Consider the following 13,819-nt stretch of genomic DNA (forward strand, 5'->3'; position numbering starts at 1 on the left):
CTTTCAAGGCTGTAGAGAACCATGCAATGAATTAGAGCTCCAGGAGATGGAGATATTACAGAATAATGGTCCAGTTATTTGTTTGCATTTACAGAGAGCCTTGTAGATAAAATGCTCTAAATGCTAAGGGCACAACACTTTGGGACAGTGAATTCTCTAAACGTGTGTTTTTACGCAGTGTTGTTACAGTCTGAATAAATATATATATAGTGTCGATTTAAAGATAAAGACTCATAGTTTGTGTTAAAGGAGTACTATAATGGTTTTACAAGATCAGTTCACTCTTCATTGATCAGTATTACTCAACTTTTGCTTTGTTTGTGTGAACAATTATATTGTGTGAACAATTATATATCTGCAGTATTTACTGTTCATTTGAGCTATGGCTGGATAACCAAAAGAAAAACAATAGTAAACCTATAATTCCCTGGTTTACTCTACCCGGTTTCTATCCAGTATTTTGTGAGATCCTGGTCCATAAAAAAAATGTCTCTACATATTCAGTAATAACGCTAATGCTCAGAATAACTTAATGTCAGAGTCGTCTAAGTGAGCGTTTTAGTGGCAGTGACACATCTTCTTAAATAGAAGATCTCTGCTGCTGTTCTCGTCTGTGATTGGACAATCTGGGACCACCTGACCAAGTGTTTTTTTGTTTTTTTTTAAGGCGGAGTGAAAATAAAAATAGAGAATAATATTTGTCTTTGCGCAGCGCAGAAATATCGTAATTGATACTTTCATTTTCACTCGGGCTGATTTGTTTTTTCATTTATTGGCTTGGAGGGGAATAAAACACATCTGAATCCCTCCCGGATCTCCACTACACGTTCTTTGTAACGGATTAGGGTGTTTTATTTGTCCTTTTGGAAGGTGTCCCCGTCTGGGACAGGAGACAGGAAGCTAACCCTGACTGGGACAGGAGGCTAACCTGCACTGGGACAGGAGGCTAACCTGCACTGGGACAGGAGACAGGAGGCTAACCTGCACTGGGACAGGAGGCTAACCCTGCACTGGGACAGGAGACAGGAGGCTAACCCTGACTGGGACAGGAGACAGGAGACTAACCCTGACTGGGACAGGAGGCTAACCCTGCACTGGGACAGGAGACAGGAGGCTAACCCTGACTGGGACAGGAGGCTAACACTGCACTGGGACAGAAGACAGGAGGCTAACCCTGACTGGGACAGGAGACAGGAGGCTAACCCTGACTGGGACAGGAGACAGGAGACTAACCCTGCACTGGGACAGGAGGCTAACCCTGCACTGGGACAGGAGACAGGAGGCTAACCCTGACTGGGACAGGAGGCTAACCTGCACTGGGACAGGAGGCTAACCCTGACTGGGACAGGAGACAGGAGGCTAACCCTGACTGGGACAGGAGGCTAACCTGCACTAGGACAGGAGGTTGACCCTGACTGGGACAGGAGACAGGAGGCTAACCCTGCACTGGGACAGGAGGCTAACCTGCACTGGGACAGGAGACAGGAGGCTAACCCTGACTGGGACAGGAGGTTGACCTGCACTGGGACAGGAGACAGGAGGCTAACCCTGCACTGGGACAGGAGACAGGAGGCTAACCCTGACTGGGACAGGAGGTTGACCCTGCACTGGGACAGGAGACAGGAGGCTAACCTGCACTGGGACAGGAGGCTAACCCTGACTGGGACAGGAGACAGGAGGCTAACCCTGACTGGGACAGGAGGCTAACCTGCACTGGGACAGGAGGTTGACCCTGACTGGGACAGGAGACAGGAGGCTAACCCTGCACTGGGACAGGAGGCTAACCTGCACTGGGACAGGAGACAGGAGGCTAACCCTGACTGGGACAGGAGGTTGACCTGCACTGGGACAGGAGACAGGAGGCTAACCCTGACTGGGACAGGAGGCTAACCTGCACTGAGTTTGGGTTTAGCTTTCATTATGGCCTGAGGTTTGACCTACAGGGACAACACCGGCCGCTATCCCCCCGGAGAGGTAAGCTTCTGGTCTGAAGTATGTGATGTGATAAAAACATGTGAATAACCGCAGTGTTGTGTTGTTACCTCTCATCTTCAGGCTGTAGCAGACACATACCTCGGTCGTAGACTGCTGTTTTAGGTGGACGCCTAAAGGGTTTGCTTGGCGGCGGCGCCATCTTGTGGTGCGTTTGTGCGCCTCGCGGAGCTTTGTGCGCACCGGAAGTGAAAGATTGAGGTCGCCATGGGGAGCAAAGTCAGCTCCAAAATGGCAGCTCCCGCAGCCCGAGTTATTCAGGTAACGTTGTCTCTGATTTTCTTTTTAAATACCCGCGACATTTCTGAAGATAGCTCGGATCAGACAGGAAAAGGCCGTTTTTGTCTTTCTCGTCTTCCGCCCGTTTGGGCTGACGGACTGCTGTCCGGGCCTCTCGGGTCCTCGTACCCTTGTTGATGTCCTTGTTTATCCGCAAAACACTCAGTCACTGTCAAGACGCCCAGCCACCTTTAGACAGCTGCAGAAATAACTTGTAATGGCTAAATCTAAGTTAAAGTGAAGCCACATGTTCACGGTTTTGGCTGCGGTGCGGTCCGGTCCTGTCCTGGTCGCTCCGGACACATCTGCAGGACAGAAAGGGACAGAAAACACTGTCTTCATTACTGATTCACCTTTTGTCTGTTTCCATCAGTTGGCTTATCATTTACACACGTCTAACTGACAGTGATGCAAATGAGTTGAATGCAGCACTTGATTGCATTAGAGGAAATGGACTCGTTCACCATTTGTCATTATTGAATGGTAACTGATCAATTCATTAACTAATATCCTCAATTTTCTAGCTTTCCTCTGAGTTCCTTTATAGGTGACAATGGCTGTGATTTTGCTACATGTTCATTCTCCATCAGACGCTGGAGGGACGTGTGAGGAAACTGGGTGTGTTTTTAAGAACTGGCCTTCTGATTTACTTGAAAGTGATTGATGACACAGCTGCCTGATTTTGTGTTTTCTCAGGCTGTACGGCCTCACGCTCCTCTGATCAAGTTTCCCAACAGACAAGGGATCCCCAAGCCCAACGGTGAGTCTGGAAACAAGGGACAAGGGTCATACAACAAACCTGCTCTATATGCTGTTTGTGTGTCCTCAGCCACTATATTTTTTGTGCTAACTAGTTGTAGTAATATTTATTTATTTATTTATTTATTTATGAATTAAATCTTTGGTTTGTCAAAAGATCAAAAAAAAAAAAATAAAAATAAATTTTTAAGTGAAATATTTATTTTCCTGAATGGTTTTTTTCTGAGTTATTTCTTTTTTTTCTTCTAGCCCAAGAAGCATCAAAAATATTAGCAGTTAATTTTCCACAAGACAAAACATCACCTTTAGCTGCTGCACCACCTCTATCATCAAAGCCTATTACCCCAATCCCTGGCACGCCAGACACGCTGGCCTCTATTCAGCTCCTCCCTGCAAGGTACCGCAGGAGACCGATGACAGTGGATGAAATGGACTACATCCAGGTAAGGGGTGGAACTGATCACCTACAGTCTCGCCCCCTAAAAAAAAGTAGTCTAGCAATAAGCATAGGGGATTATGTAGAAATAGTCGTTGGTTGGTTTGGGTTTGTTTTTTCCATAATACCAATATTCTCTCTTTGCCACAGCGCGGTGGACCAGAGTGACATGAAGAGACTCAATCAATGCAGCCAAAGTCCTTATCTGCTGGAGATCAGCGTGTCTTAAAGTCTGTTCCTCAGCACAAGAGAATTTAATGCCACATGAGACATGATCTAGAATAAAGTAATTCATAAATCCTGTTAAAATGTACATATGTTTATTTTCTAGATGTTTAATCTTGATTGTTCTAGTAGGTTCAAAAGAACAGACATTAATTGTATTCCACACAGTAAAGCCAGATTAATAGCTTCTAGATTTTCCTTATTCACTGTACTCGCACCCCAAATACACTTCACAGACTTGTTTTTGTTAGACTGTGTTTTAACAATATACCAACTCAAGTCAAAACTTTCTTTTTTTTTGTCTCATAATTTGTCCCAGCTTTACTTACGATTCCTTCTTTTCCACAACCCATCCACCAACAATGAGGCTTTGGTATATTAAAAAAATACTGGAAGGTTCCTTTTGCTTTCCACTGTAATAACACCCCAGATTTTTTGTGGAAGTAAACAATTTTTAAGAGATGCTGGATATCACAGGGGAATAGTACTGAATGAAATGGTGTGAACAACTGGATTTAAATTAAAACAATATTGTATTTTGAGTGTGGTGTGCTGATCATGCTTCATGTAGATAAGTAGAGACTAAAGCAGAAGGATGTTTGTAACGACAGGACATCATTGTCTGGAACAGAATTGATTTTAAGGGTTTATTAATAGTCGTTACCGTTGCTGGCATGCTCTATATGGTAAACATGAACAACATTGAAATTTCACAACAGTGCAGTATAATCGGCCATCGTTTGTGTGCTTCTGCTTTTCTAATTATGAGGTTCCAGTAAGCTATTTATTACTCAGATGAATGTTGGCACAAGTAGTTCAGACATGATGAAAGAAAGGCCAAAAGTGAAAATACACTCCACTGGTCTGATTGGCAGATTGTCACCTCAGCCTCTAACAGTGCTGAGAAAAGTTTATATTTTCTCCTCTTGTCATAAATTAGTCAGAGAGAAGTCACACCGAGGCAAATATGCATGAGGGAATAGTTCTTTGTGAACAAGTGCACATCTGCCTATTTAGCAGGGGGAAAAAAAAATTATAAATATCGACTCCTAAACACATGAATCTCATACAGAACAATTCATGGCTTTACAAAAATACCTTTTGATGTTCAAAACGCCAATATCAAACACAACCTATGAACTTTTTGAACAAGAAAGTGCAGTACATCCATACATAAGCACTTACAGTAACAAGGAACTGTCAAATCACAAATGGGTACATCACTATAAGAAACACTGGGGTATGCACTGGATTACTGGGATTATTTTGAGGAGAATATTCTGGCCTAAGCATGTCTTGCACCTTGGTACTGAGGAACATTTATGGTTTTTGATACTTGTGGATTGGAATATTTTTTTGCAAACGCCAGACTAAACATTGCACTTGAAACGTAGTAGAAGCGATCTGTGCTCCATACGAGAGGTGAAGAGAATCATCAGTTGCTCTGTTCATTCAGTTCCTCAAATGCAGGTAAGAAATCAGCAATGGTGTCCACCACGTAGTCGGGCACCAGGCTGTGGTTGGCGGTCAGCTCACTATTCCTGTACTCCTGGGCCTCCTCGATCTGAGACACACCAGTGAGGGTGAGCATGGTGTCAAGGCCGCAGTTGGACCCAAACAGCATGTCTGTCTCCAGGCGGTCCCCGACCATCAGGCACTGGGCAGGGTCAACCCCGCTGAACTGAGTGGAGATGCACTCGAACATGAAGCGGCTGGGCTTGCCGATTACAGTGGCCTTGCGACCTGATGCCACCTCCAGGGCTGCAGTGAGGGACCCAGAACCTACCGGGGGGGGTTGAGATGAGATAAAGGTTTATCACAGTAGAGACCTGCATGTTTGGAGCAGGTTGAGATCCTGCCTGTTATGCATCGCTATCTGCTGCGGCTGAGGGCAGTGTTGCTTTTTTATTTTCATTAAATTCATTACAACATTAACTAAGAACAGACAAAACATTAAATTTGCACACTAGACCATAGTGATTTTAGTCACCTGTTGAGAAATACACACTGCCAAAGTTATTCAGGGAGGTCCAGCATTACTACTTCATCCTTTCAGTAATTCTGTGCAGATTTTATCTTTGAGGGGGAAGACACGCCGAGGCCGACATGTAAGGGTCCCCAACTAGACTTGAATCAGGGTTGTTAAAGTAAAATGGTTGGCAGGACACTTCTTTTCTCATCTTACTGCCCCGGCAAAATCGTTTTAATTCCTGTACCGCTTTTCCGTAATGCATATTCATTTCTGAACACAAACACATGTCAACAGAAACCTGTGGCACAGGAGTACTGCTGATTACCTCAGACCTCATCACAACGCTGTCATGTGTTTTGTATATTTGATAATGGGGAACAACAAACTATGCACAAAGAATGAATGAGAAGAATGATGACCCCCCAAATCACCACGTCTGTTTCTACTGGTTGCAAAAGAAATGTTCAATGCAGCAGCGACGCAGCTCGAATTTGCAGGTGAAGCTTTGTTCTGAGGTTGTGTTGTTGGTTTGTGTTGAACATTGAATGCCTGAACCCAGCAGATACACACCAGCATTGACAACACACACAACAACAACAACAACAACAACAGAACAAAGGAAACCTGTGATGAAGATAACCTACTAAATAACAAACAATATGTATATTCAGCGCAGTGATGCTCAGGGTCCATCGGGCCTGTCCCTGCAGCTCCCTGGTCTCCGTGGACCGGGACGGTCCTGAGCCCTACCTGGTAGTATCCTCCCCCCGGACAGCGGGTGCCAGGGGTCGTTGTCGGTGGTCAGGAACAGACACTCCGGGTCCTTCAGGTAGCACGACGCCTTGGCCAGCTTGAGAAAAGTCAGTTTGTTGTCGTGCCCCACCAGGACGGCCTTGACGCCCGGGGCCAGGACGCAGTCGTAGATGGTGGCCTCCGGGTCGTCCGCCTCCTCCACGAAGGCGACGCCGGCCTGCTGCAGCTCCCGCCGCAGCCCGTCGCAGCCGACGACGAACACCTGGCCGCGGACCTTCACCACGTCGCGCAGGTACAGAGCCGAGCAGTAGGACGAGCTGAAGATCTGCTCCAGCGTCACGTCGGTGAAGCCCAGCCGGTAGAACTTGTGCAGGTAGTTGTCCCTCGGCCTGGTGCAGTTGTTGGTGACGAACACCACGTTCTTGCCCCTCCGGATCAGGGCGCTCACCACCTTGGCGGCGCCGCAGATCGCCTTCTCCCCGTTCCAGATGACGCCGTCGCAGTCGAAGAGGAAGAAATCCTTCGCGTCCAGCAGACTCCGGATCTGCGGGCCTCGAATCTTCTGGCAGCCTTTGAAGCCAAAGGCGCCCGCCATCCCGGCGTTTCCCTCCGTGTCCTGCGTGTTTCACCTGCTAGTGCCCCCCCACCATGATGGAGGCCGGAGGAATCACATTGCGGAGTCCTTGGAGCAGTGACACACACACCGCCACATAAACAATGACGTCCGGCCACGCCCACACCGCCAGCACTGACCAATCAGGTTATTGCGTGTCAGAAAAACATCCCCTAAAAATTAAAAAGCGTAAAAAGCGTAAAAAGCGGCCTCGTGGTCGAGGACGATTAAATAATATTTCATTGTTGTTTTGTTTGATTCCTCTAATACTGAGGTTGTGTTGTTGGTTCAAACACACACAGATTTCTTCTCTGCCTGTTTGAACTTCTAAAAAACTTCTAAATAACAGCATGATGTAATGAAACAAATAAACGAATCCTTTAATAGCAATAACAGTAGCACAGTCCATTCCATTACAAGTTCTCAAAACAAAATGACAACAAAATAATAGTATTATCGGAAATGTATGAAAATACAAAAATGATAGTTACACTTGCAATCTTGAGTGTGTGTGTATGTGTATATATATATATATATATATATATATAGAGAGAGAGAGATTGTCCACCCCTCTCTTTCTATATATATATCCATATATTTGTATTCAAGGCAGTATTTAAATTCATAAACTTCATACATTGGTATTGCTTGAGACTGAACTGCCTTTTTCTCAGATCACCAGATGGAGCTGTAACCTACGAACAGAGCATTTTTCAGCCTCAAAACTCAGATTTGGTTCAAATCTGTTAGAGATATCACATTCATGTAGTGATACCACCTCTTCACAGCCCTACCGTCTCCTTATCTGACAGACAGGAGTCTATCAGATTTACTTCTTATTCTGCCACAAAGCTCTGTTGTCAGCTGCAAAAGAAGCAGCTCCCACCTTCCTTCTGTTATTCATTCAGTGATTCTTGAGAGCTGGGACAAAACATGTCTGTGACATATATCACAGTTTTTTCATCTTAAAATGTGCATAATTAATTTCAAAAACCAAACTAAAATTGTGTGTTTTGATGTTGATGTGATATGTGACCAGTGCCTACAAAAACCCATGTGGGGAAGCAGGTCTGTTCAACTCCAGTGCTTTAAAAAGTCCAAAAAGTAATATGAAATTGAACTTAAACAATATTGTGTTTAAAATAAGTGGTATTTATTTCACAAACATTAAAAAAATAAAAACTTTGAAATATCTTTAATGCACTTTCTGGTCAGCTGAAAATGTGTCACGTCAACACTGCCAGACTTTTTAAATCTGGAATAATTCAGAGCTATTGCAGTTTCTCGTGTCCAATTAAAACTAGTGGTGATATACAGTAGTGTACTTGAATATGTTCAGCCTGATATGCAATGAAGTGTTGCATGCTTATCCATATTCCTTCTTCCCTGCTAAATTGAGCGAATCTACCACACAATACTTAACATTCATTTTTGATCATAAAGATATGATATTGGGTGGGTTGTTGTGGGTGGTTTGGATTATTGGGTGGGTTACAACCCCCCAATACTAATGCTAATACTAATAATAATATCATTGATAATTACAATAATAACTAGAGTAGATGGATATATATTACGAAAACATTATTTTGTGGTCAGTTTGATCCTGTGGTGTCAATCAATCAATTTGTTTTATTCTACTAAATCCATCTGCTTCATTAAACAGGCTTTTTTCCCTGTCATGCTTTGGCAGCTTGGCTCTGGGTGTTTTGGACTGTGTGTGAGACAAAGGAAGACTCACAGACACCTGCACCTGCCAGACAAATAGACAAATGAAACGCTAATTGGTCATTATTTCCTTGATAATCTATATTTTCCTCCCTGCTAACCCTCAACACAGATGTGAGGAGTGGTAGAAGGGGTGGGCTTGAGCGCTGACCGTGAAAGGAGACTCAGTGGAAACCTGAGGAGGAGGGTGTGGGGGTCAGAGTTGAGACTTGCAGGTGGTGAGTGTGTCATGTTGAATTATACTGCCCCAAATACACACACACACACACAAGCACACAATAAGAGAATTCAGGTGTATTGTGTAACACTTGACATACATGCGTGCCTAAGCTGGACATTTCAAGCAGACAAAAAAACAATCTGCCGAGCATACTTTGCTGCGATTTTTAAAACAAAAAAAAACAAAGGCATTACTTTAGGTTTAGGATGTCAGCGTGTCTGTGTGCTTACTGTCAACCACCCTCCTGTAGTGGAACCAGGTCAAAACAGCACAGAGGTGTTGGACAATTTGGCGCTCCAGTACTAATTAGATGTCTGGTAGACATGATGGCACTGAGGGAAAAGGGCAGGAAACTTGGCATTTGGGTTATTTCACTGAGAAGAAACCAGAGAGTCCTCTGTATTCATACTGTACTCAGAAAACATTTTCAATGCAGTTTTTAAACACATTTCTTGTAAACCAAAGATAAATTTAACCAAGCATCTGTATTTGTTTGGCTTGCTTTTACTTTGTGGTTTTTTTCATTTGGTAATTCAGTTTTAAAAATGAATTGTATGAATCTGTTACAACATGTAAAATGGCCTATTTTGGAGCTGTAAGTGCCATCTTGTAGAAGTTCTTATGTACAATATGTTATAATCAGACCAATAAGAACAAGTGACAAAGCTGAGATATAACTCTGAAGTATCTCTGAGGAAGATTTAGTGCTATTGGGTTTTTTTGTGTTTATTCCTGCTCTTCTTGTTCCCACAGACAGACCAGCAGAGGACTAGAGGTCCGAGAAGCCCCAGGGAGAGAAGAAGCACCAGGTCCAGGAGGTACCTCTGGTACCACGGCTGTGTGATTGAAGCTGGCCGCAAGTGAGCACCCCCTCCACTGAGCAAGATGTGCTCCACCCACTGGATAAGTCGAAGGACTGGAGGGACAGGATGGGACTTATGGATCTTGCTGAGGGACAAAGCTGAAGACTTGAACCTAGAAAAGGAGAGATGACAGGGAAAAATGAAGTGATATGAACGATTTGGCGATATGCTGTGGTCAGCTGGCATTACAAATAATACTCAACCAGCCCTTTACACACCTGATGTCCTGGATGAGAGTTTGAATAGTGGAGCTCAGCAGTTCCCTGTTGATGTGTGTGGGGTTGATGGTGAGGCCAAGCCCCTTCGCTTCAGCCCTCACTATATTATCAAACTGGTCTCCAAACAAAGGGATTCCCAGCACTGGAACAGCATGATACACTGCCTGGAGCAGGCTGTTTTGTCCACCGTGGGTCACAAAGAGACGAGCTTGTTTGTGACCTAAGGCAAACAGAAAAATATTTTCTGACAGGAGTCTGTCCAGAAATTTTGGTCTTTCAGATGGTCCACAATGCCCAAAATACAATTCTTCTCTATACTGTATAGGTTCTTCTTGTTTATAACAAAAGGTAAGTGTGGCAGAAAGGCAGAGTGTTCCTACCCAGCAGGTCATTGAGAGGCAGCCAGTCCACCAGCCTGAGATTAGGAGGTTTGTCCAGGTGAGACGGCCATTGCTTGTGATCATACCTGCAAGCAAAAGACTGTGGGACCAAGACACATATCCTGACAAGACCACATTTTGTTGCACTTCAGGTTTATTATCTATTTGTAACTTTGAGTGATTTGTATGGAACAGAGAATATGACATATTTTTCTGACTGTACGAGTCGTCTGTTGTTTTTACCTCCAAATCACCCCCTGAGGGATCCTGGAGAAACCAGCCACCAGCTCAACAAGTAGAGGCTGCACAGAGACTGAAGAGACCATTGATCCGAGGGCCACAATGATGAAACCAGCGTCTCCAAAACTGGAGATCCACAACTCAAGATTCTGAGGAACCAAAAGGATCAGGGTTCAAGTACAGAGGGCAGTGGGAACGAGAACAGTCAAGACAGGAAAAGAAGCCTTGTTACAGTAAAACCCCTAATAATGTGCATCAAATAAAAAGACCTGTTCCAGAGGTTTTGCAGGTTCATTCAGTACACCTCCTGCCAGCACAGTGTAGGGCATGAGAGGCTGGGGGAACTCTAAGGAAAAGTCAGTGTTGAAGGCCCAAAGTTCAGCTCCTATGTGTAACTCCTCCAGACCACCAGGGACTGATCCTGGCTCAAGGTACCGCTCTGCTACGTCCCTAAATTCTGACCATACAAGTTGCTGGCCTTTGATACAAGACAAAATCAAAGTGAACAATTGAAAGCAATATCACTCATATAAATATTTAATTTAGCTGAAAAAGAAATGTGCAAAATGAAAGATTAGTAATTGCACATATGTATTATGTATTTATATTGTAAGCAATGAGAATAACAAAACGAGAATGAGCCAACGACAATGAAACGTGAAGGATTAAAATGTAAAAATTCAGTTTATTATTATTTATAATCATAAGGATCATTGAGAATATTACTATGTTAGGAGGATGCAGTGCAGTGAACAACGAAGTCAGATAATACCCTCAGCACTATGTGATGATACAACATTCTTACCAAGGGGAGCCAGGAGAGAATAAAAGAGGTTCTTTGCACGACCCCAGAGATTCATGTGATCGGTCATGCGGGAATTGAAGACTGGGACGTAAGAGACTGGGCTTGGGAGGGCGATGGACAAAGGGCCGTTCAGAGCAGCAGCATAGAAAGCTATATAGTGGACACCTGGAATAAATCAAGAGTAGGCTGAATGGAACTGTTGACTTATTTGGAGTACAGATTTGGGTTTAAATGTTCATATTGCAATGTGCAAAGAATGAAAGTGGGGATATGAGCAGTGTATATACCGAGTCTGCGTGCCAGGATGAAGGAACAGGGATTAAAAGCATCAAGGATGGCGATGTCAAAACGTTGCCTCTGCAGGAAATGTATGAGTTCTTTGTCACCTAACAGCTTGTCACACTGATAGGCCAGATGCCCCATGAAATTTAAAAAGCTGCTGAACTCATCCCTGAGGGAAGTAGAAAGAACAAGAAATACCAAAGTGATTGAAATGAGAACAGACAAATTGAACATTGGTGCAAGATAAATCCATGAGCCTCAAAATGATGATGAAAAACCAGGATCCACATTAAAACATGATCGCATTGCAGCGTCCAGGAGCTTGTTTCTTTTTCACAACACAATCATCTACATATCCACAAATAAGTGTGATACCTTCCCAGAAAAAACTGCTTTTGTTGCTCCAGGAACCAGCCATTGAACTCGTTAATATATTTCTCTCCTGAGGACCAGGTGCTTGTCTGGTAACTGTTCACGCGGCCTTCATAGGAGAAACCTGGGAGGAAGTCATGGATATGAGAATTTCACAAACTAAACCAGAAAAAAATTAAGACAGCTGAGTAAAAGCTATTTTCATACATGTATGTTTGAATGTGAACTGTATGTGCAGTGTACCTGTAATTATAGGCGTGCCATATTGCAAAAGCATGCGGACCTCGTGGCCATGCTGATGTAAATTATGAGAAATTTTGTCTAATAACATGAAGTGGCTTCCTCCTTGAGATGAAAAGGGAGGAAGGGTGAGAAGAGAGAGGCAAAATATCAATCTGTGTTTACTCTTGAGCCTCGCAATGAGATGCTTATGCTTCTCCTACAGCTGAACAAATATTTACAATGAAAATCTTGATTAAAAAGGGCAGTTTGACGATCACTGCTCCACCACTACTCACCAATTAGAGAGACTGTCAGGATCTTGGCAGGCTGAATTACTGGTAGAGCCAGAAGGAAATGTGTCCAAAATACCATCCCCATATTTTTGCAGCGCACTGTGACTCTCAGCCAAAGTCACAAATAGTCTTCCAGTTCCAAAATAAACTGAAATGAAGACCTTCCTGTGCAAACAGCACTTCCTTGTAGAGTTTTCCCTTTCAAACAGGACAAAGGTCACAAAAGACGGAGCTCAAAACAAACAGAAAACTTTCCCCAAGAAATGAAACCAACAGAAAAGCGAGAAAAGCACAATCTTGGCAAAGTAATCTTTTCAGTGCACTAAGTTAGGTCCTGAAAGTCTTCTTTTTGCCGTCATGTCCTGAGACGAAAGGTTGTTCTCAATTGTTCCCAAATCCTAGTGCTGTATATCTGGGTGTAGCCAGTGTGCTTTTCCTGCTACAGATGGATGAAGTCCAGTGTCAAGACGCTGATTCATTCCATGCTTTTCAGATGGTTTCAGATGTAAATATACAAGTATGACTATGTTGATGCAATATGTGAGTGACTCTTTTCTCTAAAAGTCAGACACTGGGAAGTCGAAGAGCTCTGGATACTAAAAGGGGGGGAAAGAGACATTGCAGAGGGACAAGAGGGTGGGAGGTACCCTGGCTTCTGTTGCATCATGTAAAAAAAAAACCAAAACGGAAATCTTAACAGGAGTTACATTCTCTTCAGGGTGCTGCTGCTGACTCAAAAAAGGAAAAAAGGAAAACTTAAATTGAGGAAAATAATCACATTTGGTGAGGCAGCCTGTGATGATGCAATGATGTGTTGCTTTATCTGTAGTAACAGAAAAGCTAGCTAGCAACACTGTCAAATATCCTTGATTTAAAATCGTTATTGTTTTCCAACCAGCATGCACCATTCATTTAATTGGTAGAGAGACACCAGCGACTGCTAAATTGAGAGGCTACCACAACAAATCCCCGCTGAATGGGCCGAGATCGGGCTATGGGTGGCCTGGCAGGCAGTTGCAGCAAGTCAGGCTTGACATGTAGGTTATCCTGGACAATGCACTCATTGTGGCTGCAACCGATGCTTTTGTGTGTAGGAGAGGTCATTAGAAAAACAAGTGAGTCAGAAAAACTGCTGGAGTGTATCAGGAAAAAAAAAAAAAGAGTCAG

General features: G+C 43.7%; 3 protein-coding genes across 4 annotated transcripts; 1 reads left to right on the forward strand and 2 right to left on the reverse strand.

Moving 5' to 3' along the window:
* The first annotated feature begins 708 nt into the window (after positions 1-708).
* kgd4 (alpha-ketoglutarate dehydrogenase subunit 4) lies at positions 709-4,233 on the forward strand. 2 transcript variants are annotated; one of them, XM_029511532.1, is made up of 6 exons: positions 709-1,725; positions 1,886-1,974; positions 2,056-2,253; positions 2,968-3,031; positions 3,280-3,473; positions 3,617-4,233. In XM_029511532.1, the coding sequence occupies exons 3-6, from the start codon at positions 2,200-2,202 to the stop codon at positions 3,632-3,634; spliced, it is 330 nt and encodes a 109-aa protein (XP_029367392.1). In that variant the 5' UTR covers positions 709-1,725; positions 1,886-1,974; positions 2,056-2,199; the 3' UTR covers positions 3,635-4,233. The 2 variants fall into 2 exon arrangements, with proteins under 2 accessions (XP_029367392.1, XP_029367391.1); XM_029511531.1 differs by having other exon boundaries at positions 709-1,974.
* Positions 4,234-4,294: 61 nt separating this feature from the next.
* Positions 4,295-7,136, reverse strand: pdxp (pyridoxal (pyridoxine, vitamin B6) phosphatase). The gene is made up of 2 exons (XM_029511530.1): positions 6,414-7,136; positions 4,295-5,473 (listed from the first exon to the last, which is right to left on the reverse strand). The coding sequence occupies exons 1-2, from the start codon at positions 7,009-7,011 to the stop codon at positions 5,127-5,129; spliced, it is 945 nt and encodes a 314-aa protein (XP_029367390.1). The 5' UTR covers positions 7,012-7,136; the 3' UTR covers positions 4,295-5,126.
* Positions 7,137-7,414: 278 nt separating this feature from the next.
* On the reverse strand, positions 7,415-13,286 carry LOC115049011 (UDP-glucuronosyltransferase 3A1-like). Its single transcript, XM_029510929.1, has 10 exons — positions 12,656-13,286; positions 12,381-12,482; positions 12,141-12,261; positions 11,771-11,934; positions 11,484-11,648; positions 10,948-11,156; positions 10,682-10,827; positions 10,439-10,524; positions 10,059-10,278; positions 7,415-9,952 (listed from the first exon to the last, which is right to left on the reverse strand). Exons 1-10 carry the CDS (start codon positions 12,735-12,737, stop codon positions 9,685-9,687), a joined length of 1,563 nt encoding a protein of 520 aa, XP_029366789.1. The 5' UTR covers positions 12,738-13,286; the 3' UTR covers positions 7,415-9,684.
* Between the last annotated feature and the right edge of the window lie 533 nt (positions 13,287-13,819).

Source organism: Echeneis naucrates, chromosome 9 (genome assembly GCF_900963305.1).
Source record: "Echeneis naucrates chromosome 9, fEcheNa1.1, whole genome shotgun sequence".
NCBI classification, from domain to species: Eukaryota; Metazoa; Chordata; class Actinopteri; order Carangiformes; family Echeneidae; genus Echeneis; species Echeneis naucrates.

What these genes read in the sequence shown, in the direction of transcription:
- LOC115049011 (XM_029510929.1), bottom strand. Translation starts at nt 12,737, where the DNA reads ATGGGGATGGTATTTTGGACACATTTCCTTCTGGCTCTACCAGTAATT. An exon ending in GCCTCTCAATGACCTGCTGG is followed by an intron (nt 10,279 to 10,438) that starts GTAGGAACACTC and finishes TGTTTGCCTTAG; the next exon opens with GTCACAAACAAGCTCGTCTC. An exon ending in ACTCTCATCCAGGACATCAG is followed by an intron (nt 9,953 to 10,058) that starts GTGTGTAAAGGG and finishes CTCCTTTTCTAG; the next exon opens with GTTCAAGTCTTCAGCTTTGT.
- kgd4 (XM_029511531.1), top strand. Translation starts at nt 2,200, where the DNA reads ATGGGGAGCAAAGTCAGCTCCAAAATGGCAGCTCCCGCAGCCCGAGTT. An exon ending in CCGCAGCCCGAGTTATTCAG is followed by an intron (nt 2,254 to 2,967) that starts GTAACGTTGTCT and finishes GTGTTTTCTCAG; the next exon opens with GCTGTACGGCCTCACGCTCC. An exon ending in AGGGATCCCCAAGCCCAACG is followed by an intron (nt 3,032 to 3,279) that starts GTGAGTCTGGAA and finishes TTTTTCTTCTAG; the next exon opens with CCCAAGAAGCATCAAAAATA.
- pdxp (XM_029511530.1), bottom strand. Translation starts at nt 7,011, where the DNA reads ATGGCGGGCGCCTTTGGCTTCAAAGGCTGCCAGAAGATTCGAGGCCCG. An exon ending in CGGGGGGAGGATACTACCAG is followed by an intron (nt 5,474 to 6,413) that starts GTAGGGCTCAGG and finishes CCCCCCCGGTAG; the next exon opens with GTTCTGGGTCCCTCACTGCA.